The sequence below is a fragment of the Citrus clementina genome, unplaced genomic scaffold (genome assembly GCF_000493195.1).
Source record: "Citrus clementina cultivar Clemenules unplaced genomic scaffold, Citrus_clementina_v1.0 scaffold_3, whole genome shotgun sequence".
Lineage (NCBI taxonomy): Eukaryota > Viridiplantae > Streptophyta > Magnoliopsida > Sapindales > Rutaceae > Citrus > Citrus x clementina.
In genome coordinates, this window is record NW_006262339.1 from 45,002,707 (window position 1) to 45,029,353 (window position 26,647).

General features: G+C 35.1%; 4 protein-coding genes and 2 long non-coding RNA genes across 7 annotated transcripts; 4 read left to right on the forward strand and 2 right to left on the reverse strand.

The window, feature by feature from the left end:
* The first annotated feature begins 509 nt into the window (after positions 1 to 509).
* On the forward strand, positions 510 to 3,317 carry LOC112100100. The gene is made up of 3 exons (XR_002906403.1): positions 510 to 797; positions 2,193 to 2,258; positions 3,017 to 3,317. It is a non-coding gene; the product is annotated as an uncharacterized LOC112100100 (long non-coding RNA).
* Positions 3,318 to 6,896: 3,579 nt separating this feature from the next.
* On the forward strand, positions 6,897 to 9,243 carry LOC18046352 (probable indole-3-acetic acid-amido synthetase GH3.6). The gene is made up of 3 exons (XM_006444102.2): positions 6,897 to 7,294; positions 7,378 to 7,485; positions 7,578 to 9,243. Exons 1-3 carry the CDS (start codon positions 7,002 to 7,004, stop codon positions 8,911 to 8,913), a joined length of 1,737 nt encoding a protein of 578 aa, XP_006444165.1. The 5' UTR covers positions 6,897 to 7,001; the 3' UTR covers positions 8,914 to 9,243.
* Positions 9,244 to 13,767: 4,524 nt separating this feature from the next.
* On the forward strand, positions 13,768 to 15,971 carry LOC18046353 (U-box domain-containing protein 4). Of its 2 annotated transcripts, none has more exons than XM_024188285.1 (2): positions 13,768 to 14,922; positions 15,289 to 15,971. In XM_024188285.1, exons 1-2 carry the CDS (start codon positions 14,023 to 14,025, stop codon positions 15,295 to 15,297), a joined length of 909 nt encoding a protein of 302 aa, XP_024044053.1. In that variant the 5' UTR covers positions 13,768 to 14,022; the 3' UTR covers positions 15,298 to 15,971. The 2 variants fall into 2 exon arrangements, with proteins under 2 accessions (XP_024044053.1, XP_006444167.1); XM_006444104.2 differs by having other exon boundaries at positions 15,298 to 15,971.
* A 78-nt stretch (positions 15,972 to 16,049) lies between these two features.
* On the reverse strand, positions 16,050 to 19,863 carry LOC18046354 (sugar transporter ERD6-like 7). The gene is made up of 17 exons (XM_006444105.2): positions 19,574 to 19,863; positions 19,395 to 19,457; positions 19,120 to 19,209; positions 18,967 to 19,026; positions 18,710 to 18,841; positions 18,434 to 18,509; positions 18,252 to 18,316; positions 18,080 to 18,172; positions 17,888 to 17,968; positions 17,669 to 17,753; positions 17,462 to 17,505; positions 17,317 to 17,379; positions 17,150 to 17,209; positions 17,008 to 17,061; positions 16,860 to 16,919; positions 16,665 to 16,779; positions 16,050 to 16,370 (listed from the first exon to the last, which is right to left on the reverse strand). Exons 1-17 carry the CDS (start codon positions 19,766 to 19,768, stop codon positions 16,255 to 16,257), a joined length of 1,452 nt encoding a protein of 483 aa, XP_006444168.1. The 5' UTR covers positions 19,769 to 19,863; the 3' UTR covers positions 16,050 to 16,254.
* On the forward strand, positions 18,094 to 19,946 carry LOC112100115. The gene is made up of 4 exons (XR_002906428.1): positions 18,094 to 18,183; positions 18,255 to 18,335; positions 19,506 to 19,621; positions 19,862 to 19,946. It is a non-coding gene; the product is annotated as an uncharacterized LOC112100115 (long non-coding RNA).
* A 929-nt stretch (positions 19,947 to 20,875) lies between these two features.
* On the reverse strand, positions 20,876 to 24,665 carry LOC18046355 (sugar transporter ERD6-like 7). Its single transcript, XM_006444108.2, has 17 exons — positions 24,113 to 24,665; positions 23,945 to 24,007; positions 23,592 to 23,681; positions 23,425 to 23,484; positions 23,167 to 23,298; positions 22,958 to 23,033; positions 22,784 to 22,848; positions 22,621 to 22,713; positions 22,441 to 22,521; positions 22,270 to 22,354; positions 22,133 to 22,176; positions 21,983 to 22,045; positions 21,822 to 21,881; positions 21,687 to 21,740; positions 21,546 to 21,605; positions 21,342 to 21,456; positions 20,876 to 21,215 (listed from the first exon to the last, which is right to left on the reverse strand). Exons 1-17 carry the CDS (start codon positions 24,290 to 24,292, stop codon positions 21,100 to 21,102), a joined length of 1,437 nt encoding a protein of 478 aa, XP_006444171.1. The 5' UTR covers positions 24,293 to 24,665; the 3' UTR covers positions 20,876 to 21,099.
* Between the last annotated feature and the right edge of the window lie 1,982 nt (positions 24,666 to 26,647).

Here is a 26,647-nt window from a genome sequence, read left to right on the forward strand (position 1 = left end):
CAACTAAAATTTTTTTTAACCTCTACGAGTTACTTCATTAATCAATTTTAATTTGTTATTATATTTATTGAGCTATATAAAAATAATATTACGTACATTTACAAGTTAATTAAATAATGCTATACGAGCAGATGGTCGTCGAGGCGAAACTCTAAAGAGCAGAAATGTTGACTTCACTCTGGCTGACGCGAGCATCGTTAAATTGAGTCTCTGCGGCTGCGCCGGTTTGGTTATCAAAAGCTGGGACACGGCTACCATGCAGGGCATAAAATCCCTGTATGGTGCAGGGGCTGCCTTTGAACCGTTGGATTCAGCTTGTTTGAATCCAAGGGTTGTGGTTTTAATTAAAAAAAAAAGAGAAAAAAATAAGGCAACCGATTAAAGGGAGTAGCTACAGTTCATAACAAATTACCGTTGGATTGAATAGAGTGGATCCAATGGCTGAGATTTGTTTAATTATTAAATGATTAAAAAACTTTGAAAGAACAAACCTATAAAATTGAAACAAACAAAAAACGAAACCCCTACCACTCACTCACTTACCTCACACACGCCAAACGCCTCACCACTCCCTCACCACACACCTCACCACGGCCAGCAACGGGGACGGCTGAAGGAGTTCCTAGGCAACGATCAACGACGGCACAAGGACGGGCTGATCTCCACCGTCGGCAATGATCAACGAAGGCAGAAGGACGGGCTGATCTTCTTCGTTGACAATGATCAACGGCGGCACAATCACAGCGCCCTCAGCCCCTTCAGGAATACATGCAACAGTTTATAAAATTTTGTTTCCCGTAAGTACTGTGATGGGTTTTGTTTGGTTTGTGAGAAAAGTGAGGAAATTTTAAGAAAATAATGTTTTTTTTTTGTTTTTAGGGTTTATGTTGGTTTTGATGATGAGTACAAGTTTGTTTGGTTGCTGAGAAAGTGAAGATAAGAAAAAAAAAAGTTTTCTGTTGTTTTAGATTTTGATTTTTAGGAAAAACTAATTAAAATTTCTAATTTTTAGATTGACAGCTTTTATTTTCTCTTGATCCTAGTAATGAAAGTAGTTGCTATGTTAAATTCATTTAAAATTATTTTCCTGCCTTTACGAGACTCCTTTTTTTTGGACAAAAAAAGGAGTCAATGATTTGGCTTTTATTTGCAGTGAATTTGGTGTGTGTTGTTAATTTTGTGGCGCATAGGTTGTTGTGGCATATGCAGTTAGGCATGTGGCTGCTGCAGTGAGTATGGCCAAGGTTGCAATTTCAGTGTTTTGGTTTCAACGTTTCTTCTGGATCAGACATTTCTTTTGCCAATTTATATGTCCCTTGTTCCAATGATTTTGGTTGTGCTCTTACTGCGGTGACCAAGCTAAAGTTAAACATGACTGGTAATCAGAATTTTCCTTTATTTCTGGAAACTGAAACAGCAGTGTATATGATATATTCACTTGTTATCTAGTAAACTTGGTATCAATGATTCTTGTATAATTCTTTGTTCCTTGCTTTCAATTAGAGATGTGAACTAAATTATTAATTTGGGAATCATTTATCGTTTTTTCCCCTTTTTATTTGATTCTTTAGTTTTGTTTGTTGGTTTCCACAAAACCTTTTTATTTCCTCAATTTTGCCATCTTTCTTTGCATGAGCTGCATATGATGATTTGAGTAAAATTATAATAACATTTTTTAATGGGAACTTTTTATTGTTTATAAGTAATATGTATATGGGAATGGGAACTAAGAATAGTGTGTTTAAAGTCCTGAACTGTTTTTGCCATTTTGATTTTGATGTCAAGTAATTTTCATAGTTTTAAGGGAATGGATTTAGGTTAATATTGATTGTAACTAGATAAGTCCTTTTATGTAATAAGTTTGAAGGATTGGTTTTGTAAATTCAATGTAATGGCTTAAAAAAGGCTATTAAATTGGCTTAGGTTGCCACGAGCTATAACTAAATCAGAAACATAATACATTTTACTTATACAAAATTAGTTCATTCTTGGTATGGAGGATTAAAATTTGTACAATGATAAATAAAATCAATGTTGTCCTTATCTAATACACGCTTTGATCTAGAAATAGCATATTACAACATGCATGTTAACTCTTCGATAAAATGCCTATTAAAATTCTCAGACCTATTTCAAGCTCAAGTATTGCATGTCCCTTAAGATAATGACAGTTTCATTGTTTTATATTGCAGATTTGAGATTTTTTGGGTGCCTATATAACAAGTTAACAATGGCGGCTTAATAGTTTAAAAGGGAAGGTAATCTCTCTTCATATCTTCTCGAGGATTCTTCTTTATGTATTTCAATTATGTCTCACATATGTATTAAATAGAGGTTTTGATTAAAAGCTTTTTGTTTTCAAAATTAAATTTCTTATTAAGGGGTTGATTTTTAGCTAAATTGTGATTGCTTGCTGAGAAATTGGATTGTGTCATGAGATTTTGTACTCTATTGGTTTATTTTTTTGAGTTGTTTGGATTCTGATTGAGTGGAATTTGCCATAAATTTGTCAATATAATGCCATGTACTGAAATGATGTAAAGCATGAGCTTCAAGGTTTACTCTATTTTTTTAATTTTTAATTGCTTATTTACTAATTGCATAATGTGTTTTCAAATGAGCTTATGTTTATTAGAAAAAAAAGGGCCAGATTGTTTTTGTGTATAAATGTGAATTGATGCCCAAATTTTGGAATAAGTTTGTGAAGAATCTGGAGTTGAGAGTTAAAGACAAGTGGATAAAAAATGATGTCTTGAAAATGTCACTTAGTGTTTTTGTTATAGTGACTTAATCTTTGAGTTGTTTTATTGCAAATACTGAATACTAGAGTTCTTGGAGCGATTATGATGATGCAAGCATCTATTAGATGGTTGAACATTCTTTGGTCAATATAAATTCACTTTAGCATGACTTAAGGCTAAAAGAAAGGATAAAAAATTGGCGATTATGATGATTTAAGTATCTAATAAACAGTTGAATACAATCATTAAATGGAAAATTGCTATGTTTTCTCCAGGGGTAAAGGTTTCCAATAACGCAGCAAACCCATTTCTCTATTTGTGCTTTTCTTTGGAGCTCTCCTTGGACAGGACTCGATAACTATTGCAAAACTTGCTGCTGTTTTTATAAGCATGGATGGTGTTGCCATGACGACAGTTGGAAAAACTTGGGCAGTGGATGAATTTCTTAGTGCCTCTGAAGAAGATAAATATGTTGTTAATAAGTTGTGCTGAGCTTTTACTTTAAAACTACTTACCTTTCTTCCTCTTTTTATTTGCCGTAAATTTATGCAATATATCAATCTACTTTTTTTCGGAGATGATACTTGTAATAAGATTGTATGATGCACTTAGTGTAATGTACTAGATTTTGGTGGATTTTTATAATATGTAGAAACTATTATGTTTGATATAGGAATAGTTAATTTGAATTATTTTCTTTAAATTGTGTTTCCTATAATTACTAAAAAAAAATAAATTGATTAAATTGATTTAGCGGATGGGAAAATAATCCTATAAATTTGTGTGGGAATTAATAGAATTAAAAATGGTTGTAAGGTTATTTATAGTGGAGATTTTGGCTATAAAAAGCGCTAGTAGAGTATAAGAGCTCTTCCGAATTTATTTGTGAGGCCACTTATTGCAACCATTAGTATTTTACTCATTTTTAGTTTTTTTTATCAAACTTAATAGTTAAGTCATATTTTGCTTTAGCACACTTATTTCTTCACTTTAATGGTTCACTTTCACAAATTTCACTCAAATGTGAAAATTTTCAATTTCCACTACAACTTAGTTGAAAGTTATTCATTGGGTTTACTACTTTTTCAAGCCTTAATCAACAAATTGAAGGCATACATTGCTTAACTAGAATTTCAATAATAATTACAAAAAGCGAGTGCTATATTTCAAAGATTAAAATTAAATATAACACACTAAGAGGCTTTGATAGTTCTCCAACCAAACGAAAGAGTTAAAACACTAAAAAGCAAATTCATATTGGAATATTATTATTTTGTTGGTTACCTTTATTCAGAATACAAATACTTCGAAAGTGATTATATTTATAAAAAATTAGAAGAAAAATGTTAACAAAATAATATTATTGAATGTCTAAAACGAACACTTGTAGTCTAAAGTATGATCATTGAAAGATTAAAATCGGTGCACGAAATTCAAGTGAAACGGTTAGATTTAAGACTAAATAAATAGTATTCGTACAATGAGTGTTGTTAAATCCCTTAATATTCTTCTAATGCTTATGTTAAAGTCACTTTACAAAATGGTGGATTAAAAATTTTCGGGTGTTTGAAAAATAATTATCTAAAATATTGAATAGTAAATTTAAAACATATTACTTAAAATATGTAACAATGAGTACCTCCGTAACAATGAACATAAACATCAAATATGAGACTCCGAACTTAAAACATAAAACATGAACCATAAACATGAAACGATGGCAAAATAGAAAAATTTTAAGGTATTTAAAAATTATTACATAAAACATTAAATAATAAATATGAAACACGTTACTTAAAATGTGCAACAACGAACATAAAATATGAGTACCTCCGTAATAATGAACATGAAATATAGAACAGCAAACATGAAACACAGAACGTAAACATGAAACGGGGGCAAAAAAGAAAAATTTCGGGGTATTTGAAAAATTATTACATGAAATATTGCACAACCATCGTGAAACAGATCACTTAAAATATGCAACAACGAACATAAAATATGAGTACCTCCGTAACAGTGAACATGAAACATAGAACAACAAACATGAAACATAGAACAACAAACATGAAACATAGAACGTAAACATGAAACGGGGGCAAAAAAGAAAAATTTCGAGGTATTTGAAAAATCAGTACATGAAACATTGCACAACCAATATGAAACATGTCACTTAAAATATGCAACAACGAACATAAAATATGAGTACTTCCGTAACAGTGAACATGAAACATAAAACATGAAACATAGAACAGCAAACATGAAACATAGAACAACAATCATGAAACACAGAACGTAAATATGAAACGGGGGCCAAAAAGAAAAATTTTGGGGTATTTAAAAAATCAGTACATGAAACATTGCACAACCAACATGAAACAGATCACTTAAAATATGTAACAACAAACATAAAATATGAGTTCCCCTGTAACAGTGAACATGAAATATAAAATATCAAATATGAAACATAGAACGTAAACATGAAACGGGGGCAAAAAAAAAAATTTCGGAGTATTTGAAAAATCAGTACATGAAACATTGCACAACTAACATGAAACAGATCACTTAAAATATGCAACAACAAACATAAAACATGAGTACCTCCGTAACATGGAACATGAAACATAAAACATGAAACATAGAACAACAAACATGAAACATAGAACGTAAACATGAAACGGGGGCAAAAAAGAAAAATTTCAGGGTATTTGAAAAATCAGTACATGAAACATTGCACAACTAACATGAAACATTGCACAACCAACATGAAACAGATCACTTAAAATATGCAACAACAAACATAAAACATGAGTACTTCCGTAACATGGAACATGAAACATAAAACATGAAACATAGAACAACAAACATGAAACATAGAACGTAAACATGAAACGGGGGCAAAAAAGAAAAATTTCGGGGTATTTGAAAAATCAGTACATGAAACATGGCACAACTAACATGAAACAGATCACTTAAAATATGCAACAATAAACATAAAATATGAGTACCTCCGTAACATAGAACATGAAACATAAAACATGAAACATATAACAACAAACATGAAACATAGAACGTAAACATGAAATGGGGGCAAAAAAGAAAAATTTCGGGGTATTTAAAAAATCAGTACATGAAACATTGCACAACCAATATGAAATATGTCACTTAAAATATGCAACAACGAACATAAAATATGAGTACTTTCGTAACAGTGAACATGAAACATAGAACAGCAAACATGAAACACATAACGTAAACATGAAACGGGGGCCAAAAAGAAAAATTTCGGGTATTTGAAAAATCAGTACATGAAACATTGCACAACCAACATGAAACGGATCACTTAAAATATGTAACAACAAACATAAAATATGAGTTCCCCTGTAACAATGAACATGAAACATAGAACGTAAACATGAAACGGGGGCAAAAAAGAAAAATTTCGGAGTATTTAAAAAATCAGTACATGAAACATTACACAACTAACATGCAACAGATCATTTAAAATATGCAACAATGAACATAAAATATGAGTACCTCTCTAACAGTGAACATAAAACATAAAACATGAAATATAGAACAGCAAACATGAAACTTGAACGTAAACATGAAACGAGGGCAAAAAAGAAAAATTTCAGGGTATTTAAAAAATCAGTACATGAAACATTGCATAACAAATATGAAACAAATCACTTAAAATATACAAAAACAAATATAAAATATAAGTACCTCCGTAACAGTGAACGTAAAACATAAAATATGAAACATAGAATATCAAACATGAAACTTGAACGTAAACATGAAACGAGGATAAAAAAGAAAAATCTTGGGGTATTTAGAAAATCAGTATATGAAACATAAAACATAAAATATGAAACTTAAAATGTTAAACATGAGATAAATTTCATAAAAAATGAATAAAACTTTTATCTTTTTCTTAAATCATACTTTATTTTATTTTTAAAATATTTTTAATAAAAAATATTTTTTTTCATTTTTACTTTACTTATCCTTTTCTACAACTTATTATTATTATTATTATTATTATTTAAATATTATTCGTTTTAAATATTTTTTATTTTAATTTATTTAAATAAAAAATACATATTAATGGCAGCAACCGGCTGGAAAACCGGTTCCTGCCAGTCATAAAAGTTTGGCTATCATAGCCGTGTCCCAAAAGCTGTTCATGCTAAGCTGCCCCGTCCCGTGAGCACACCACGATACCATAAACCGCGGCCACTACCGTTCCCGATAGATATGATGACCGACGAAGACATCCTGAAGAAGCTCGAGGACTCCACAAAAAACGCCACGCGTCACCAGCTCGAGACTCTGCAGTCAATCCTCGAACGCCAAAGCGGCGTACGTTATCTCCAACCCTACCTCTCAGGCTGCTGTGCGCCGATCGACGCGGCAACTTACAAGCGCACAGTGCCGTTGTCTTGCTACGATGACTACGCTGATCACATCAATCAATTGGCCGGTGGCGATCACGGTCAAAATGATCAACCTCTGCTGGCCGTTGATCCCTTAGTATGCTTCTTTTACAGGTAAAAAATCAATCTTTTCTCCAAGCCAAACATTGATTTTAGAATTTGTTTAATTTTTCATTTCGAGTTTTAATGCTTTCCAGTTCTGGGACAAGTTCAATGAAGCCAAAATTGATTCCATATTTTGACTCAGCACTTTCAAAAGCTGCTTCACAAATAGCTATTCAAGGCAGCGTTGCAATTCTTCGAAGGTCTTAAATTTTTTGTTGTTAATTTCACGTCTTTATATCATTATGCATATTACTTTGTTCTGTTTCTGATTTTTGAAATTCAATCGATCTAGGTTGTTTCCTCCGAAACATGATGTTAATAAGATCTTATTTTTCATTTACTCCGACAATAAAACAACAACAAAAGCTGGATTTAAAGTTATGGCTGCGTCTGCTTTTCCTTTGCAAGGTAGTAGTAACGAAAACTTGTCTCAACTTATCCGTCATTCTAGTCCGCGTGAAGTCATTGTTGGATCAAATTTTCAGCACCAAATGTACTGCCACCTTCTTTGCGGTCTAAGGAATTATGAATTTATCGATGGAATTTTTTCTCCTTATGCTATAGGATTAATTGGAGCATTTAGTTTTTTTGAATCTAAGTGGGAGCAGCTATGTGATGATCTTGAAAATGGGTACCCGTGTTTGGATATTACTGAGGTTGCAATGCGAGATTCTGTTATTGAAGTTCTTGGTGGGCCACAACCAGATTTGTCAAAAAGGATCCGATCAATTTGTGGAGAAAGTAATTGGTCTGGGATTTTTAGTAAATTATGGCCTAATGTTCGATATATTAAGTGTGTTACAACCGGAAGCATGAGTCAATATTGTTCAAAAATAAAGTATTACGCAGGGGAGGTTCCTGTTTTAGGTGGAGATTATTTTGCATCAGAATGTTATGTGGGTATTAATTTGGATATCGCACAGCCTCCGCAGACAACACGATTCGTTATGCTTCCCACTGCGGCCTATTTCGAGTTCCTTCCTTTTGATATGGAGAAGAATGAGGCTGTTGGAGAAGAAACTGTTGATTTTTCTGGTGTTGAGATTGGAAAGATGTATGAAGTGGTTGTGACTACTTATAGAGGATTTTACCGGTACCGTTTGGGTGATATTGTGAAAGTTGTTGATTTCTATAATTCTTCTCCACAAGTGGAGTTCGTGATGAGAGCTCCTAAAAGTTCTTTTGAGATAATAAGTGAGAGAGATTTGATGTCTGCCATGGAAAGTTTCCAAATGATGCTTAGAAACGTTATGGCTGTTGAGATCGTGGAGTTTGCAGGCTATACGAATTTGGAGTCGAGTCCAAAGAAGCTAATGATCTTTGTTGAAATTAGAGAGGGATGTACTAAGTTGCGAGACTCAGTTGCAATCCTTAGAAGGTGTTGTTCCTCGCTGGAGGATGCCTTTGGAAGCATTTATAAGGTGCAGAGGGACAGAGGTGAGATAAGCCCTTTATCGGTATCCATTGTGAAACCTGGTACATTTGATAGGTTACTACAAGTCGCCATTGAAAAGGGGGCGCCAGCTAGTCAATACAAGCCACCTAAGATTGTAAGAAATCGGGAAATTGTTGAATTTATGGAAGGATGCTCTCTTGTGACTGTGAGACTGGATTCTTTAGATGGTTAAGGGATTGGAAGCACATGGTGTTAACTCCTACATTTCTATATTCTGGTGATAGAAGTATGCTGCCTATTTGATCAATGAAATTGTGATATTTTTCTGGCTCTGGTTCAAGTATACTGGTATCTAATTGCAGTACAAATTGTCGGAACATCTAAAGTTTGGGTTGATGGGCAAGAGGCTTCTTATATATTCTTAGAAGAGAGTTTTAACTTTTTTTGCATTGCATATTACAATAAAATTATTCCCAAATAACATGTGATTTTCAATGTTACTGCAATACTTAATTGTACTTTTTAATTGCTAATTTATGCTGTGTTCAAAATCATTCTACCACTTCTTGCATTTGTCGTTCCACCAATTTTATAATCACCAACATCTACAGTCTATTGATGTTTAACTTGTCGGGAAAATTATCTGTTTTCTTGTAAGGATTGTTGCTAGCGCCATAGTTCAGAAGCTTGAAGCTGTTCGATCACTCTGTTTTGACTTGCTATTGAAAGGGGTTATTTAGTTTTATACAATAATGCTTAGTGTGCACTCTTTTGGGTATAGCTGCAAATTTGGTATGCAATGAGTCAAATTATTAGCATCATTGAGATGAATTAATGCTCTATGTATTATTAACGAGATTTTTTGGAGAAAGAAATATTCAGTTGAAGATAAAGTCATTGATTATGACCCCTCTTGACTCTTTGAAGTACAAGGAAAACCCTAAAGAGCAAACCTAGTCTTTATCAGTGGGCAGTTGGGCTTGCAATTTGCAACGTCACACTGTGGGACACCCAGCACACCTCAAGTTAATGGTACCTCATTCTGGATTCTCCAGTGGCGACAGAATGCTGTATTATTTACCCAGCACCTAGTAATTTGTTTGTTCAAAAAGCAATATGCATATCTATGAAGTCATTGAACAATGTATCACGTTTGAAGTTAAACAGCTAGCTGATGCAAATCACCTATGGTTAGTATGGCATCTGCTCTTTCTAGAAAGGTAGAAGATGTATATATGTCACAGGTTCAAAAGTGATAGATCATCGATGCCTCTGAGATATGCATATCAAGCCTATTATGGCAACACATTCATTCAACTCTATTTGAATTCTACACTATAGAACCAGCTAGTGCCAGTTCAAATTAATTTCCTATAGTCTGATCGTACAAACAATAAGATTTCTTTGCTTTCGAGCATACCTTGAACATTCTTTTTTAATCTGGGCAATTACCAATATCAAGGATGGCACAGGCAAATACTTATTTAGTTCACAATAAATCAAGCCAAGATTGGAAAGCCCCAATGTTTGACTTGGCTCAGCTTGCATGATGAAATTGGGCTTCGAACTTTTTTGACAAAATTCTTTAAAACATGTGCTCCATTTCTTCATGTTCAATGGGATCCCTATTTGGGTCAGTCCCGAAGTAAATACCAAAATAACCAGAAAACCTGATTTGGAGAAGATCCAAAGCTTTTTAATCTACAACTAATTATGAGAATATCAACATGCATTTGAACACAAGGTCACGACCTCTCTTTGTTGAACATCATGAAATGAAGCAAAAAGCGTCATACTAATAGCACGTACTTTTAACATAATGTAATCCAAGAATTCAACCAAACTGTTCTATATATAGTAAGTAACAAAAATGAGTTACCAAAACTTGATGGACCTTATTATTAGTTAACCCCTCCATCATTTTCCCGCCAAAATCAGTTAGTAGAAAATGCGACCAAACAAAGGGTGAAAAAAAAAAAAAAAAGGCTTAACTACCTCTTCCCTTTTCTTCTTCAAGTCTTCTTCCTATTGTTCTTGTTCTTCTTCTTCTTCTTGTAGTTATTCTTGTTCTTCTTCTTACTGTTCTTCCAATGATCACCAGTCATCTCGTCCGTCCGATTATCATCATCATCTTGATGATCACCAAGCATCTCCTTCTCGTTGCTCTCACCGTTATTATTACCAACATCTTCCTGACGATCATCACCATTGTCACTCGCATCATTACCACAATCGTCTTGGCGATAACCAATCATCTCCGCATTCGACACCCCATCTCTCCCCACCGCTTTCTTGGAACTGGGTATTGGCCTTCTCCGGCTGTCCACTGTGTACAAAGTTGGCGGGAAAGCACCTTTCGGATTCGAGCTCATATTGTCTCTCGTTACTCCGCACGTTTTCATCGCGCCTGATATTAATCTCGATGACTCATTAATTATCTTGCACATTAAGTCCATCCGCTCAGAAAAGCTTTCAGACCCTAGGCTCTCCATACACATTCCGTAGCACAACTTCGTCTGATTCTTCTCATGATGATGATGACGATGATCACCAGTAGCGATCTCCTCCTTGTTATTCATATCATCACTAATATCCTCTTCTTGATGATCGGGTTTCATCTCCACCGCCGGTGTCTCATCGCTCCCAAATTCAAACTTTATGATCTTCAACCGTCCATCACTCCCCGCCACTTTCACGACACCGAATCTTGGCCGTCCGCCGCTGTTCAGTGCAGACAAAAACGGTGGGAAAGCTTGCGGCCTACATTTTTCTCTCATTATAACTCCGCACAATTTCGTCATTCTGCTGCTTGATGTAATTAACCTTGATGAGTGCTCCTCAATCACCTTGGACAAGTCCGTCTTCTCCAACATGCTTTCAAAGCCTAGGATTCCTTTGGCGGTTCCCGGAGGCGTCAGTTCATCCACAGACTGCGTTCCCGCGGCGGCAGCGGTTCTTCCAAGAATGTCGCCGGCTCTGGTATGTGGATTAACACTGCTTCCGATTACAGAATCAAAAATGCCCGTAGGTGGTGAGCTTGTGACGCCAACGGATGATATCTCGGGAGGTTGGCTGGCCATTGGTTGTGAGGCCACCGTCATCCGGAGGCTTCCTTATCAGGTTCTTGGTTCTCTGAGGTGGAGGACTTGAATTTCTTGGGAGAACTCATCAATAAGTTTTTTTATTATCAAGAAAATCCATTAATTAGAGCTGAGTTTTGATATTTTATTTTATTTTTTGGTTTTGACCACGAGTTTTGATATTTTATGGGAGAGTATTCAGAGGAACGGTGTGTGGGGCCGTGTGAGCGATTGGGCGGGTGGCATGCCAACGTGGCATTTCAGTAGTTAGTTGTGGCGACTATAGTTTGGGAGTTCGGTAACCGTATACATACAGTTACCATCTATAGTGAAGCACTACTCTTATGATTTACTAATCAAATCTAAAACATATTGGTAGATAAATTTAATTGATAATGAAAAAGTTGCAACCACTAAAAAATATATCGTCGGAATAATAAGTATTATGTATCATGATCATTGTTCCAACAACTAAAAATATTTTAATTTTTTTTTCTCCTAACCTCTCTTAATTTAATAAGTGGGCAATATTAAATTTTAAATTTTAGTGTTGATAATCAAATCAATTGTTTTTTTACTTTATAATCAAGTTATATTTTTTTCGCTAGATTTAAAAAAATTAAGAGAGGATCATAATTCTAAGGACTATGATGGAGGAAATTTTGGCTACGCTGCATGCACAAATTGAAATTTTCCGGAAATGTTTCTCATGCCATCATTAACTTAGGATGACCCTAACTTATCTCCTTTAATTTGGTAGTGGATTTCGAATCAACCAATGTTGTGTACCTTCTTAACAGAAAAAAAACGAAGTAGTACAGGACATTCTACAATAATTTTCGGCATGTTATAACCTTGTTGCTTCTATGCTGGGCAAGCTTGCTTTCAAATTTTTCCATGTCCTCGTGTTGGCTGGTAGATTTCCGAGTGACCATTATTTGCACACTTAAATTCTGTTTTATGAACGAAGTTCTTTTACATAAAATAAGAATAATAATAATAATTCCATTTATGAGTTCCTGAATTTATTTGCTAATTACCATGTCAAATTAGAAAATTACATTAATTAAGCAGTAAAAGACTGATGGAGTATTACTGAAGATAACAGTACAATATTATTCGACCACATAATCAGGGGTATAAAGGGAAGAAACATTGACTTGGCCCCACCAAACTAGCTGACTCTTTAAAATTTGTCTTTAATACGGCAGCGGTTGCTGGCTATGAAAGGCAGTTGCTGGCTATGAAAAGCAGTTGCTGCTAACCGGCGCCGTCAGTACACCGCGATAGAAGCCGCCCCGCCCGGTCTAGTTGAATTATCTCGAAACGTTATTAACGCAACATTAATAAGTTTTGTTTGTTAAACGAAATATCTACGACTATTATAATTTATTTGGAATTGAGTAGTTAGTAACTTAAAATATAATTTTTATAAAATAAAGTTATAATTATGAATTAAAAGTTAATATTATATTATAAATATAATTTTTATATAATAATTTTAATAAAATTAATAAATTTTTAATAAATATTTTATCGTATAAATATAAAATTAAATCAATTTAATTTTTAAATTATTTTATATAATATTTATTAAACACTTTAATACCGTACGTTAACCTCAATCCGAATCAGAACATATAAAAGATATATGCCAAAGTCATATTTGTGTGATTACTAGGCAATACAAATAGAATTCTAGCATAATAGAGTTTGGAGTCCGGGTCCTTCAGTACTTATTGGTTCTTACATTAGAGTTTGAGAAAAAATAATTATATCAATTATAATAATAATGATATTTGTATAAAAATGATTTTAAAAAAATTATTACAGTATTTTTTATTTTGTGGTGATATTTATATTATTTTTTGTGCTATTTATATGTACATATCCTAAATATTCATATGATTTAGAAAATCTAAAGTAAATTTTTAATACTAAACCATAAATTCATCCATTTAAGTAAAAGATTTAAAAAACGAAGAAAAAAAAAGGAGAAGAGGGGGAAGAGAAAAACTACAGATGGCGGCTGAAGGAGGTTATTTTGGTCATTTTACATAAATTAGGTGGATATGGTTTGAAAATTTTGAAAGTCATCTCTGACTTCAAAATCCTCTTCACCTTTACAAATCCCCAGTTCCTTCCCCACCAAACGAATAAGCTCATCATCTATGCGATTAGAAATCCTCACCAAACGCATAAGCTTATTGTCTATCCGATTAGAAACAGAAACACAATCATAGACAGACAGTGATCCAAAAATGGAAGTAAAGCGACGCACCGTTCGGTCGTTAGTGACCAAACTCGGTTCAGTGTCGGAACAAACACGGGCCGAGGCTCTGGCCGAGCTGCGCCTCCTTTCAAAGCACGACGCCGAAATCCGTCCTATGATCTCCGAAGCTGGCTCTATCCCGTACTTAGCCGAAATCCTTTATTCCTCCTCGCACGCATTTCAAGAAAACGCCGCCGCCACGCTCCTGAACCTCTCAATCACCTCGCGTGACTCTCTGATGTCCACGCGCGGCCTCCTCGACGCCATCTCCCACGTGCTCCGCCACCACTCCACCTCCACCTCCTCCGCCGCCGTACAATCCTCCGCCGCTACGTTGCACAGCCTACTAGTCGTCGATTCTTACCGCCCGATCATCGGTGCCAAGCGCGATATCATTCACTCTCTCATTGAAATCATAAAAACGCGTAACTCACCGCTGCGTTCTGTTAAAGACGCGTTAAAAGCGCTTTTTGGAATTGCGCTTTATCCGTTAAATCGCTATCAAGTAATTGCGCTAGGTGGGGTCCAGCCTTTGTTTTCACTGGTTGTGAACGGGGGAAGGGCTGGGATTGTGGAGGACGCGAGCGCAGTGATCGCGCAAATTGCGGGATGTGAGGAAAGTGTGGACGAATTTAAGAAATGTTGTGGAATCGGAGTGTTGGTGGATTTGTTAGATTTGGGCACGGGATCAGGTCATAGAGTAAAGGAAAATGCAGTGTCAGCGCTGTTGAATTTGGTGAATTTTGGAGGGGAAAGAGCTGCAGAAGAAGTAAAAGAGATGGCGATGCAAGTAGCGGATGGAATTGCTGATGTGGCCCAAAATGGGAGCGCAAAGGGTAAGACAAAGGCAGTAGCGTTACTGAAGATACTGGTTGATGATGGGAATATGGTGAGAGATTCATATTTTTCTTCTTTGCTTGATCAATCAGAGTCTTTATGAATGTAGTTTATATTGTTTGATCTAGTAGTGACTTTAGGTTCAACGTTGTACAATTTAGAAATTTTATTGTATTGGTATTGACAATATGATGTATCATCAAATTTAGTTTATAATAATTGTTTGGTTTTGTATATTTGACAAGAATTGATTTTAGCACGACATATTTATTCATTCATTCACTGGTTGCCTTCATTTTCAGTTTTTTATTCTAGTTCTATTGTGAGACGGTGATGAACATCTGTTTATCTCTATCTATATTATTGTCAAATATCCATGGATATTTGGTTATGAAGTCCTGAAATAGCTGTTTATAAGCTTCATTAGAATATTACGATGACCAATGAAGAGATACTCAAAAAGCTCAAGAACTGAAGGAAGGTCACCAGCTCGAGATTCTCCAGTCCATTCTTGAATGCTGAAGCTCGAGATTCTCCAGTCCTTTCTTGAATGCTGAAGCTGCATACGTTATCTCCAAACCCATCTCTTTGGCTACGGTGCATTGATTGATGCAGCAACTTTATCAATCAACTGGCCAGTGGTGATATGGTCAACATGATTTGCCTCTCCTGTTCATTTATCCCCTAGTATGCTTCTTTTACAGGTAAAAGGAAGATCATCTTTCCCTTAGCCAGTCCAGGCAAATATTAGAACTTGGATGATCTTTTCTTTTAAAAAATAAAACAATGTTTATATTTCTGGAAGGCCAAATTGATTCCATATTTTGACTTGGCACATTCAGAAACTGCTTCATTAATAGCTCACTAAGGTAGTGGTGCAATTCTTCAAAGGATTTTTTTTTTTTTTTCCAGCTGCTCCTCTTTGTACAAAACAGGAAGGAATGGCTAAACTTTTGATTGATTGGCCAGAGGCTTCTATATTCTTTGACTAACTAAATTTCAGCTTGCTAGTTTCTATGTTTTTACATGGAGTTGTAATTGAGCACCACTATCATCATCATTCATAAATCCGCACCAATAACAAATTGATGAATTTCCATCATTAGATGTAATGTAGACCATACACATTTGTAAGTATGATTATTCCTGTCCTCAGTCTAGGCATGTATGTACTTAGAGTGAAAAAAAAAAGGAGAGAAAAATTTATTCCCTTGAAAAGTGTGTTTTCTACAAAACACAAGGATTTCAGTATCATTGACTGTGCACAGCATCAAATTTTATCATTGTTATGGAACATTTCCTATTTCTCAAGGTTTTGAAGTTCCTTCAAAAGTTAAAATGAAAATGTCCTAGACATCACGGTCTTTATTCCATTTTTGCGTCTCTACATATTCATAGTTGCTTGAATTTCCTCCAGGGTTCTCCCCTTTGTTTCAGGTACCACTGTGGTGATGAACACGATACCCAATATGTTGACTGCAGCATAAAGAAGGAAGGTACCTGAAAACCAATAGCAGACACTTCAGTTAAGAGAGTAAATTTTCAGCTCTAATGCTGTTTCTGGTCTTCATAATGTGCTTTTGTCATGATTTTCTTGAGGAAAACGAAAATAACTTTCAGCATGACGATGCTTCTAATTTTCAAAATGGTGTATAAGTAGCATTTAAGACTAATCTGAATTTACTGAACCCTTTTATGACCTAACTTATTAGCTTGTTCTGAAGCATTTCAATACTATTACTCTTTTGATTGTTTGAAGGAAAAAAATTAACATTTCTCTATTTAGTATTTTACCGTAGGAGCTCCAAGTCTCGAGGAAGTTGAAAGTGTAGGAAATTGCCCATGCGCCAAACCAATTCACTAATGTTGTCAGGCTTCCCCCTACTCCTTTAATATTTATAGGAAATATCTGCAACAGAGAGCTACTTTCAGATTTCGGGGAAAGAGCAAAGCATCGGAGCAATAATAAGGTCTTCACGTTTTGATTACCTCAGACATTAGAACCCAAGGAGTTGCACCCATTCCTGATGAAAATGATCCTATGTAGACCTGAGCTCAAAGAATAGTGGTCATAAGTATTTGATGATTAATAAACTGAGTGGTTAAGATGAATTCAAGAGCTGTTGATATGTATTACCAGTACACCAGCCAGCGTTAGAGCAGGAACTGACTCAAGTGCCAATCCATAAGTCTGGTTCACAAAGATTTTCCATTGGTTAAAGATATAGAATTAAATGATGTTGTGAGGGCTAATATTTGACAGTTAATCAGTTATATACCTTTAGAAAAAATGCAGCTGCAAGAAGTAAACAGCCCAAGAGTAATCCTGTTGCAGCAAACTAGAAGGTGTTCAACAGAGAAAGGAAATTAGCCTTGTGCAGATGAAGATGGAGTTCTAAAATCAAAGTTATAGAGGTAGCAAAATATTCTTAGCGTTAAATGTTACCAATAACAAGGGCTTTCTTCCAGCCCTGTCGATCATAATGATATTGAAGAAAGTAACCACAACCTGCAGGATACAGTCATTACCAGCTAGTCTTAACAAACATAAAGATTATTGAAGAGATTGTTCGAGTTGATGAGATAGAAACCTGAAGCAAGGCATAGCTTATGGTTCCAGTGCTGGGAGAAAGTCCTGAGACATTAAAGATATAACAACTAATATGTTAATCGTAAAACTAAGAATATCTGTCACCACTTGTTTGTTAATCTCTTCAGAAAATGGCAGATAAATGTATGGCAAAGTAATGGCATAACCCTGCCCGAGACCTTTCATTTCGATTATGGTGATAGCATACCTGCTGTCTGAAAAATATTGGCAGCATAAAATGCTATTGCATTGATTCCTCCAAATTGTTGAATGACCATCAATCCAACTCCAATCTTTCCAGAATAAATGCATAGCAAAGAAAAGTTAACGAACAGAGAAAAACTTTGATTACAGAGTTTTTTGAAGAAAATGGTGAAATGGTGCTGGTAACAGAGATTGTATTATGGGTTGAGAGAGAAATTCTTACGGTGACTGAGTGTAAGTATCTTTTCTGAAACAAATCCAGGAGTCTGGCCTTTGGTAGCCGTTCAAGAGTTTCTATGTACTCCTGTCAAGCAATGAAATAGCATTATGCTTCACATATGTATTTTTCTGTTCAATGTTCAAAGTCTTATCCATTATCAATTTTGAATGTGATATATAACTTCAGGAAGGAAACCTGGATTTCAGTTGCCTCTTGTGATATATCAGCATCCTTGCCGCGAAGTTTCTGCAGTGCAGCTTCAAATTCCTCATGCTTTCCTATCTTTGCCTGTATCAATGGTAAGGTCAGTTCATATACAAATCTTTTCTATTTTTCAGGTGTTAAAGTGATATTCCATAATTCTTACCAGCCATCTGGGAGACTCTGGAATGAGGAAAAGACCCAGAAGCAAAACTGCGCATGGGATGACTCCTGCAAACAATTTTTATTGGTGAGCCACCATTCATTCTTAATTTTTTTTTTCCAATTTAAAAGAAAATTATTTATTTATTTAAAATCCTTAAATTGATGAATGATAAATTCATTTACCTACTAGAGCTAATGTCCTCCATGTTGCGACTGTCCCAATTATGAAGAAAGTGGATGCACCAATTACGATCAGAAGCTGTAGAAACAATAAGACACAGAGTTAATCTATCCTTATCCTTATAATAGATCTGGAATTATTTATCAGCCACTTTTTAATCCACAAAACTGATATAAACTTATTAAGAAATCATGATCAAGGCTTCAGGGATGTAAGTTAAAATGAAAATGAGTCTTCACTCCTAATCTACTGACATCATTTTCATTTTCCTGTTTTACCTGATTTGCGGATGTTAGTGCTCCTCGAAGCTCCTTGGGTGCAATTTCAGCTGTAAAAACAGGCACCACATATGAAAAGATTCCCATTCCATATCCTGTTGCCAGCCTTCCAAGATCCAAAGACAAAGCCCCCTTTTGTTTATAGAGTCAAGACATGAAAAATTACAATGGGCCGGTTCAAATTTCTTTAAAAAAAAAAAGAAAATCTTGGTTGTTGCAGGTGTGTGAATTTTTCAGAGGTTTAAGATTATGCAAACCTCGGAGAAGTAAATGGCAAGCCACCCGGCAATGCATACAAAACTTGAAACTCTCATTGCCTGCATAAATTCCACACGGTACCCAATATATATTCACCAGAAATAAACACAAGGAATTAGAAATTGTAAACAAGCAGTGATCTGATAGATTACCCCTTTCCGACCAATAAAATCAGCAATAGGGCCACTTGTGATTGCACCAATCATTGCACCAAAAGTCAATATGGAACCAAATACTGAATACTGCATGCATGTAAAAGCAGAGCCAAATTAAGCCACTATGGAAGTTAAAAAAGTTCATGGATTTGCAGGAGAAATCTGCTTAATATTCGCCGTATGTCTTGTATTGCAAATTTGATAAATATTCAGCATGATGTTAACCAAATCTTGATTTACCAAAAAAGAGAGAAAAAAGAAGAAATATTTACCTCTGCCAGAGATAGAGAGAGATCTTCCCTAATAGCATTCTGGGTAGGAGATGAATAGCCAACCTGAAATCCATTTAACAATACAAATATTCACTTTGCTTGGCCTAACAGGACAGTGCATGAACATTTACGTTTCACAAGAAGTGGGTTCGAGTGTAAGAGGAATGGGAGTTAATTACCCCAGTTCCGAATGAATAAGAACCAGAGACTGCAACGAGAGTGCTCAGGTAAACCATATACAAACTGTCTTTGCTTCCAGTTTTTTTACCAGATCCTCCGTTTTCATCAGCCAAATTCTGCTCTCCCCGCAGAAGCGGCTCTGTCATCTTGTCGTCAGCAGCGTTGTTAACAACATTCTGATCTTTGTTCGCCATATACGCTAGCTGCTTGCTTATCAACTTCTTAGAGATACTGTATATATCAAGGGAATCTCTTTTCTTGATCTAATATGAACAATTTCTCCACAGTTTCGCGGATCTCGCTAGCTCGTGTGTTAGCCTGACGTGCTTCGGCCCTCAATATTTTCTCGATGCATCAAAGACAACCAGTGTTGGCAAGATTAAAAAATTGCCCCTTGGATCATAGCTTTTCTTAGGCACCACGTGCTCTGCTGTTGCCACCTTCTATTTAAAAAACATGCAAGCTGACAAGATTGATTTGTCTTTGTCGTTTGCATGAAAACTGACGCTAACGATCGAGAAAATATGATTAAGGCCTCGATCAACACCGGCAGAGGAGGAAAGAAATACTACGATCGTGGGTCCTTGAGTTCCCTTTATATGGAGAATTGTTTGGATAATTAATTAAGGTTATCCAGTCAATTAGCCTAAATTTTCTCCTTTATTTGCTTCAAATATAGGATAAAGCATTAGTTTTTAACCTTTGAAGAATCATTTGACACGTGTGCAATTTTATCAATGTTCAGATTGGTCGAGGTTAATTTGTCCTGCTATTTAGCTGCAGCCTCCACGTATTTTGTCTGAAGGGTCTCGTCTCTCTTTGATGTCCTCCTATTTATTTATATGATAATGCAATTGACAAAAAAAGAAATTATTTAGATATATTTGTCATAAATAGCAGTAACAGCATGAAGATTGGCAAGGGCATCTGTAGTTTTGTTTACTCATTAAGTGCCAAAAAAAATTACCGTCCACAAAAAGATCACATATTATGGAAACAAAAAATTCCAATTTTGGTGGTTACTTGCATTGATTCTCTACTAATATGAGAATTAACAATCTCTGGCACAACATGTTAATATTAAGAGTAATACTACATATCATCAATTTTTAGAATTCCAAATAATGTGTCATTCATCAATTCATCAATTACTTAGTGAAATAATACAATTAATTCACTGAATTTTGTAAAAAAAATCTACCAATTAATAAATGTCACATCATTTGAGATTGTTATTCAAGATAAAAGATTTAAAATGTCTATCATTACTCTAATATTAATTGATTTACTTTTTTATGAAATTATAATTTTTCCCCCCTAAAATACGATTTTTCCAGTGAAGCCGTTTATCTGGTTTTTCAAGCTAGTTTTATTATTATTATTTTTCTAGAATTTCTTACGATGAACAGTTTCATTTTCCTTAAAAAAATAAATAACATTCCCCTTTCTCAAGAATTTCTGATGATGATCTCAATATATATAGTCCGTTCATTGGCGGATGTTGTTTATTCCTCATGTTAATCGTCTAAGCATTGATAGCTGCTTGAATTTGTTCCAGGGTCCTCCCTTTGGTCTCAGGTACGACAATAATCATGAACAATATGCCCAACGCGTTGATTGCAGCATAAAGAATAAATGTACCTGAAAGCCGCATCCAGCCACTCATGTCATGTTCATGTAGATGAGTAAATATGAAGCTCAGATCATGCAGTGCACGATCCTGAACTTGTGGGCGGGTCAATTGCTAAATTGGTTATTAGTATTTACCATAGGAGCTCCAGGTCATGAGGAAGTTGAAAGTGTAGGAAACTAGCCATGCACCAAACCAGTTCACTAATGTTGCTAGGCTTCCACCTACTCCTTTAATATTTATAGGAAATATCTGTAACAGAGCCAGAGGGCCATCTTCAGATTTGCTAGGTGAATAAAGCATGCATGGAGAGAGTGATGAAATATCCTAATTTTAATTACCTCGGACATTACAACCCAAGGAACTGCACCCATTCCAGCTGAAAAGGCCGCTATGTAGAGCTGACCACCAAGAACAGTTGTCAGACATGAAGAGTCAATTTATCATATGAACAAACTGAGTGGATAACGTGCGTGTATTACCAGTATGCCGGTCACAGCAAGAGCAGGAACTGACTCGAGTCCCAATTCATGATCCTGGTTCACAAAAGGTACTTTCCGAGTTTTTAATATCATTAAAGAAACTGAAATGACTCAGGGATAATGTTTGACTATTACCTTCAGAAAGAATGAAACCCCTACGAGTAAACAACCCAAGACTAGTCCTGTTGCAGAAACCTGGAATAAAAGTGACAAGAAGGAAATGTATGATTTTTAAATGACGATGGTTTCCGAAAGAAAATATATGGGTGTAGCTTGTAGCCTGCACTAGAATTTACCAATAATAAGGGCTTTCTTCCAGCTCTGTCGATCACAATTGTATTCAGGCCTGTAACAACAACCTGCAGAAAATAACTTGCTCAGGTCAGTCCTATTAGAAAAAGTATCTAAATTCCGAGAAATTATTAGAGTCAGTGAGAGATAGAAACCTGAAGTATGGCATAGATTATTGTTCCAACGCTGGAAGAAAATCCTAAGGACATTACAAGTATTAGAACCAAAATATTATGGTCATTCTAAATTTTTGAGAGAACATGAAAGCATATCCTTGCAGAGATCTCATTACCTGCTGACTCAAAAATAGTGCTGGTGTAAAAACAGATTCCATTGATTCCACCAAATTGTTGAAACACCATCAATCCGACTCCAATCTTGTCAAAATGAATAAATTGTAGGAGGAGTCAATGAGAAGATAAAACGTAGTTGCATTATAGATGAAGGAGAGAGGAATTTGTACCGTGACTGAGCGCAAGTATCTTCTTTGAAACAAATCCAGCATTCCAGCTTTTGGAAGCCTTTCTAGAGTTTCTATGTAATCCTGTTAAGCAACGAAAAAAATGCTTCAGATAAATTTTCTTCTCAATGGTCCAATACACATAGTCAGTGTGGAATGGCACTTATAACTCAGATATAAGACCTGGATTTCAGCTGCCTCATGTGTTATATCAGCATCCTTGCCACGAAGTTTCTGTAGCGCAGCTTCAAACTCTTTTTCCTTTCCTGTCTTTGCCTGTGTCCATGGCAAGTTCAGTTTCATGTATTCATCTTTTTCTTGGAGTGTCATTATCAGGTATCCTTACCAGCCATCTAGGAGACTCCGGGATGAAAAAGAGACCCAAAAACAAAATTGCACAGGGGATGATTCCTGCAATAATTTTGTCTGTAAGCCTTCTGTTTCATTATCCTTTCCTAGTTTGTTTTCCTTTCTAATTTTTCTTGGACAGTTGAATAAATGGATGGTTAATCATTTTCACCTGTTAGTGCTAAAGCTCTCCATGTTAGTACCGTCCCAATTATGAAGGCAACTGACACACCAGCACAGATCATAAGCTATATACAAACATCAGAAACAATTAGATAGATCATAGATTGCTTAATTTTGGGGCAACTAGCTATTCGAGAGATAAATTAAAATGACAAATGAGAATTTCCTCCAATTAAGATGTCTGCATTTTTAGCTTACCTGATTTGCAGCTGTTAGTGCTCCTCGAAGATTCTTGGGTGCAATTTCAGCAATAAAAACCGGCACCACATACGAAAAGACTCCCATTCCATATCCTGTTGCCAATCTTCCAATATCCAATGGCCAAACCCCCTTTTGTTTCAATCAAAACAGAAAGAATATAATTGGTAAGTTTATAGGAAAATTGTTCTCTTTGCTATGTAGCTGAAAGAAATAGGGGAACAAAAAAATATTAATAGAGCTTAAGAATATATGAACCTCAGCAAAGTAAATAGCAAGCCATCCTGCAACGCAGAAGACACTTGAAACTCTCATTGCCTGCACATATTAAACAATCTTACAAGCTAAATATTCACTAGAACACAATTAAGCTCATATCCTAAACAGGCAGTGATTAATCAGCTAAAAAAAATATATCTTCTTACCCCTTTCCGACCAATATAATCGGCAATTGGCCCACTTGTGATTGCCCCGATCATGGCACCAAAGGTTAATATGGAGCCAAACACAGAATACTGCATGAGTGTAAACCAAAACCAAAATGAAAAAATTTCATATTTACCAACTGAATGGAATTAGTCTCTGCAGGAATCATAATAACATTTCTGCACATCTGCTTCAGCTTAATATAACTTGTATTCAACAAGACATGCTCCGTCGGTAAAACATCATTGTCAAGACACTAAACTCATGATTCTTTACTTCTTAGTAAATAAACGTACACTAAAAAAGTGATTAATTTGGAACTAATTAGAAGAATGCCCATTCATCAGCATACCTCTGCGAGGGACAGAGCGATATCTTCCCTGATAGCACTCTGAGTAGGAGATGAATATCCAGCCTGCAAAACCAAATTGACAACTCCACAACCTAAGCCTTCCAAGCATTCAACAGAAAAAAAGTGAAAATCATTGTTTCAGAAGTTGGTTTCAGGAAATGGACTTACACACGATCCGAAAGCATAAGAACCGCAGACTGCAATGAGTGTGCTGAAGTAAACCATGCATGGATTTACTTTCTTGTTGTTTGCTTGGTCACCAGCTCCACCATCTTCACGATCTAAAATGTTCTCAATCGGCATAAGTGGTTCCCTTATATTTTCTTGAACATCCTCTTTGACGGCCATGATGAAGCTGATACCTTCCAAAAAGTTGCCTTAGTTTATCTAATAGAAGAAATTGAAAGAAATTGTTACCAGATAAAGGAGATACGCAAAGATGGAAGCAGAAGCAAACTATATCATCTATCAATTAGCCACAAGAGGCTGGAATTTCTCGATTCTTCCCTCAATACTCCTTCGCGAATTTTATGGAAGTAATAACACTGAGGACAAGTAGGCAATTTGTTTTTGCACACAACTGGATATTGAATCTGAATCAACGACCATATGTACACGTTTTTAATACGTTCTACTCGAAGTAATATGTACGCTACTAAACTCAACTGGTGTTATTTTGTCGTTTGCATGAAGACTGAAACCTGAAAAGATTACTTAAAGATACATGAACAGGCAGAAACGGCAAGCCAACACGAGGGGTTTTTAATTAAATATGCCTTAAAAGTAGGGTATTTAGTTAAATATATCCATGTTTGAAAATTATCTAAATATGTCTTTTTACGTGGTACATTGTCTAAAATATTCCTAAAGAAAAATATAAAACACACACAACTCACAACACTCCTTACTTCTCACAACACAAACGCCCACTCATGAAAAACACCACACCACACTCAAAATCACTCACAAAGAACTAATGCACAGAGATTTTTGTTTGCAGCTGGGTGTATTATTCATCCCATGAATAAGGTATTTGAAACTCTTTTTTTTTTTTATAATTTTGGGCTATTTATTTAATTTGTTGACATTATATTATTTTTAGGGTTTTGTTTGGTTTGTGATAAACACTAAAGCAACTCATATTTTCATTACATTTGCATCTTATGACTGTTATTTGATGGATTTTATAACTACATTCGTTAAAACCTGAAGTTGTTGTGAAATTTTTTTTCTGCACCTGACATACACGACAACAGTCGTGTATGTATGTATTTACACGACTATAGTCGTGAAAATGTACAAAAAATTTCAATTATTATAACACCTTATCATTATATTTGTTCAAAAAATATATTTTTTCCCTATATATATCTTTTTACTATTACTGGACTATAGTCGTGTGTGTTAATAAGTTACACGACTACTAGCGTGTACGTATAAACTTACATACTATAATTGTGTATATATGTAAAATGTTCCAATTGTTATGAGATCCCAATATTTTTTTAAGAAGAAATATGTCCTCTAATTATTTACTGAGTCATGTATTTTCCAACTTACACGACTTCTGTCATGTATGTATGAATTTACACAACAACAATCGTGTAAGTTTGAAAGATATAGTAGTTGTTATGACACCTAGCATTCTGTTAGTACAAATATTACAGTTATATTTTATTAAATATATCATCTAACTGTTTACAGAACTATAGTTGTGTATTTTAACAAGTTGTGTATTTTAGCAAGTTACACAACTATTGTCGTGTAAACTATCAATTACACGACGTCAGTCGTGTAAATAGGCAGACAGATCCACACTTCGTTATAAATCTTGTTTGATTTTATTTTTGTATTTGTTGTATAATCAACTGTTGTATTATTACAGGAAATGACTTCAGTACGTATGCCTATTATGTTTTGTGGTGAATAGATTGAGCAAAACGGTCGGCCACAACATAAACAAGCACATGTACTACTATGAACCTTATATGCTTTTGCCCCTTGTGAAAAAGCAAAAAAAAGGTCGGCCACAACAAATTAGGATACCATCACAAGGTGAAAAGAAGTTGCGCCGTAAGTGTGGTAGGTGTGGTTCTCGAGGACATAATCGACTAACTTGCAGTGCACTAATCCCACTGTCTAACAATGAGCCCGTAGTTAGACCGAATGAAACATAAACAAGCACATGTACTACTATGAACCTTATATACTTGTTATTTTTTGTTGTTTAAATTTTTTAATATCTTTCATATTTAGTGATAAATTTTTACCTTTTTGTTTCGCAGATGAATAACCGTGTTTGTGTGGCTTTCTAAGAATAAGTATTGAAGGGAGGCGACCAGAGACTTGTAAAATATGGACCGAGTGTTTGGGTTGAATAGGCCAAAAATTTATGATGAATGTTAAATAACTTCTATTGTATTACGACTTATTTACGATTTCAATAAGTATTGGGTTTATGTTATTTGATAGGCAACCGGACTATAGTTAGTTTTATTTATTTGAAGTTTGATATGTTAAAATTTATATTGATTGTGTTATCAATATAATGAATGATTGAAAAGAGTTTTTATTCTGTATACATACCCGAGTACAATCGTGTATTTTGGCTGTTATAGAACTTGTCATGTTTATTTCTAAATACTCGACTACAGTCGTGTATCTGTGCAAATACATGACTGTCACAGAGAGCTTGTAATGTTT

Excerpts from the sequence above, each read along its gene's own strand:
- LOC18046355 (XM_006444108.2), bottom strand. The coding sequence starts at position 24,292 with ATGGCCGTCAAAGAGGATGTTCAAGAAAATATAAGGGAACCACTTATG. Across the intron at positions 23,485-23,591 it reads ATTATATTGGTCGGAAAGGG|GCAATGAGAGTTTCAAGTGT; the intron begins GTAAGAAGATAT and ends TAATATGTGCAG. Across the intron at positions 22,522-22,620 it reads ATGAGGCAGCTGAAATCCAG|GATTACATAGAAACTCTAGA; the intron begins GTCTTATATCTG and ends GTTGCTTAACAG.
- LOC18046354 (XM_006444105.2), bottom strand. The coding sequence starts at position 19,768 with ATGGCGAACAAAGATCAGAATGTTGTTAACAACGCTGCTGACGACAAG. Across the intron at positions 17,969-18,079 it reads AAGAGGCAACTGAAATCCAG|GAGTACATAGAAACTCTTGA; the intron begins GTTTCCTTCCTG and ends ATTGCTTGACAG. Across the intron at positions 16,920-17,007 it reads TAACGCTGGCTGGTGTACTG|GTCTACATAGGATCATTTTC; the intron begins GTAATACATATC and ends CTTTGAGCTCAG.
- LOC18046352 (XM_006444102.2), top strand. The coding sequence starts at position 7,002 with ATGATGACCGACGAAGACATCCTGAAGAAGCTCGAGGACTCCACAAAA. Across the intron at positions 7,295-7,377 it reads TTAGTATGCTTCTTTTACAG|TTCTGGGACAAGTTCAATGA; the intron begins GTAAAAAATCAA and ends AATGCTTTCCAG. Across the intron at positions 7,486-7,577 it reads AGCGTTGCAATTCTTCGAAG|GTTGTTTCCTCCGAAACATG; the intron begins GTCTTAAATTTT and ends CAATCGATCTAG.
- LOC18046353 (XM_006444104.2), top strand. The coding sequence starts at position 14,023 with ATGGAAGTAAAGCGACGCACCGTTCGGTCGTTAGTGACCAAACTCGGT. Across the intron at positions 14,923-15,297 it reads TGGTTGATGATGGGAATATG|AATATTACGATGACCAATGA; the intron begins GTGAGAGATTCA and ends AAGCTTCATTAG.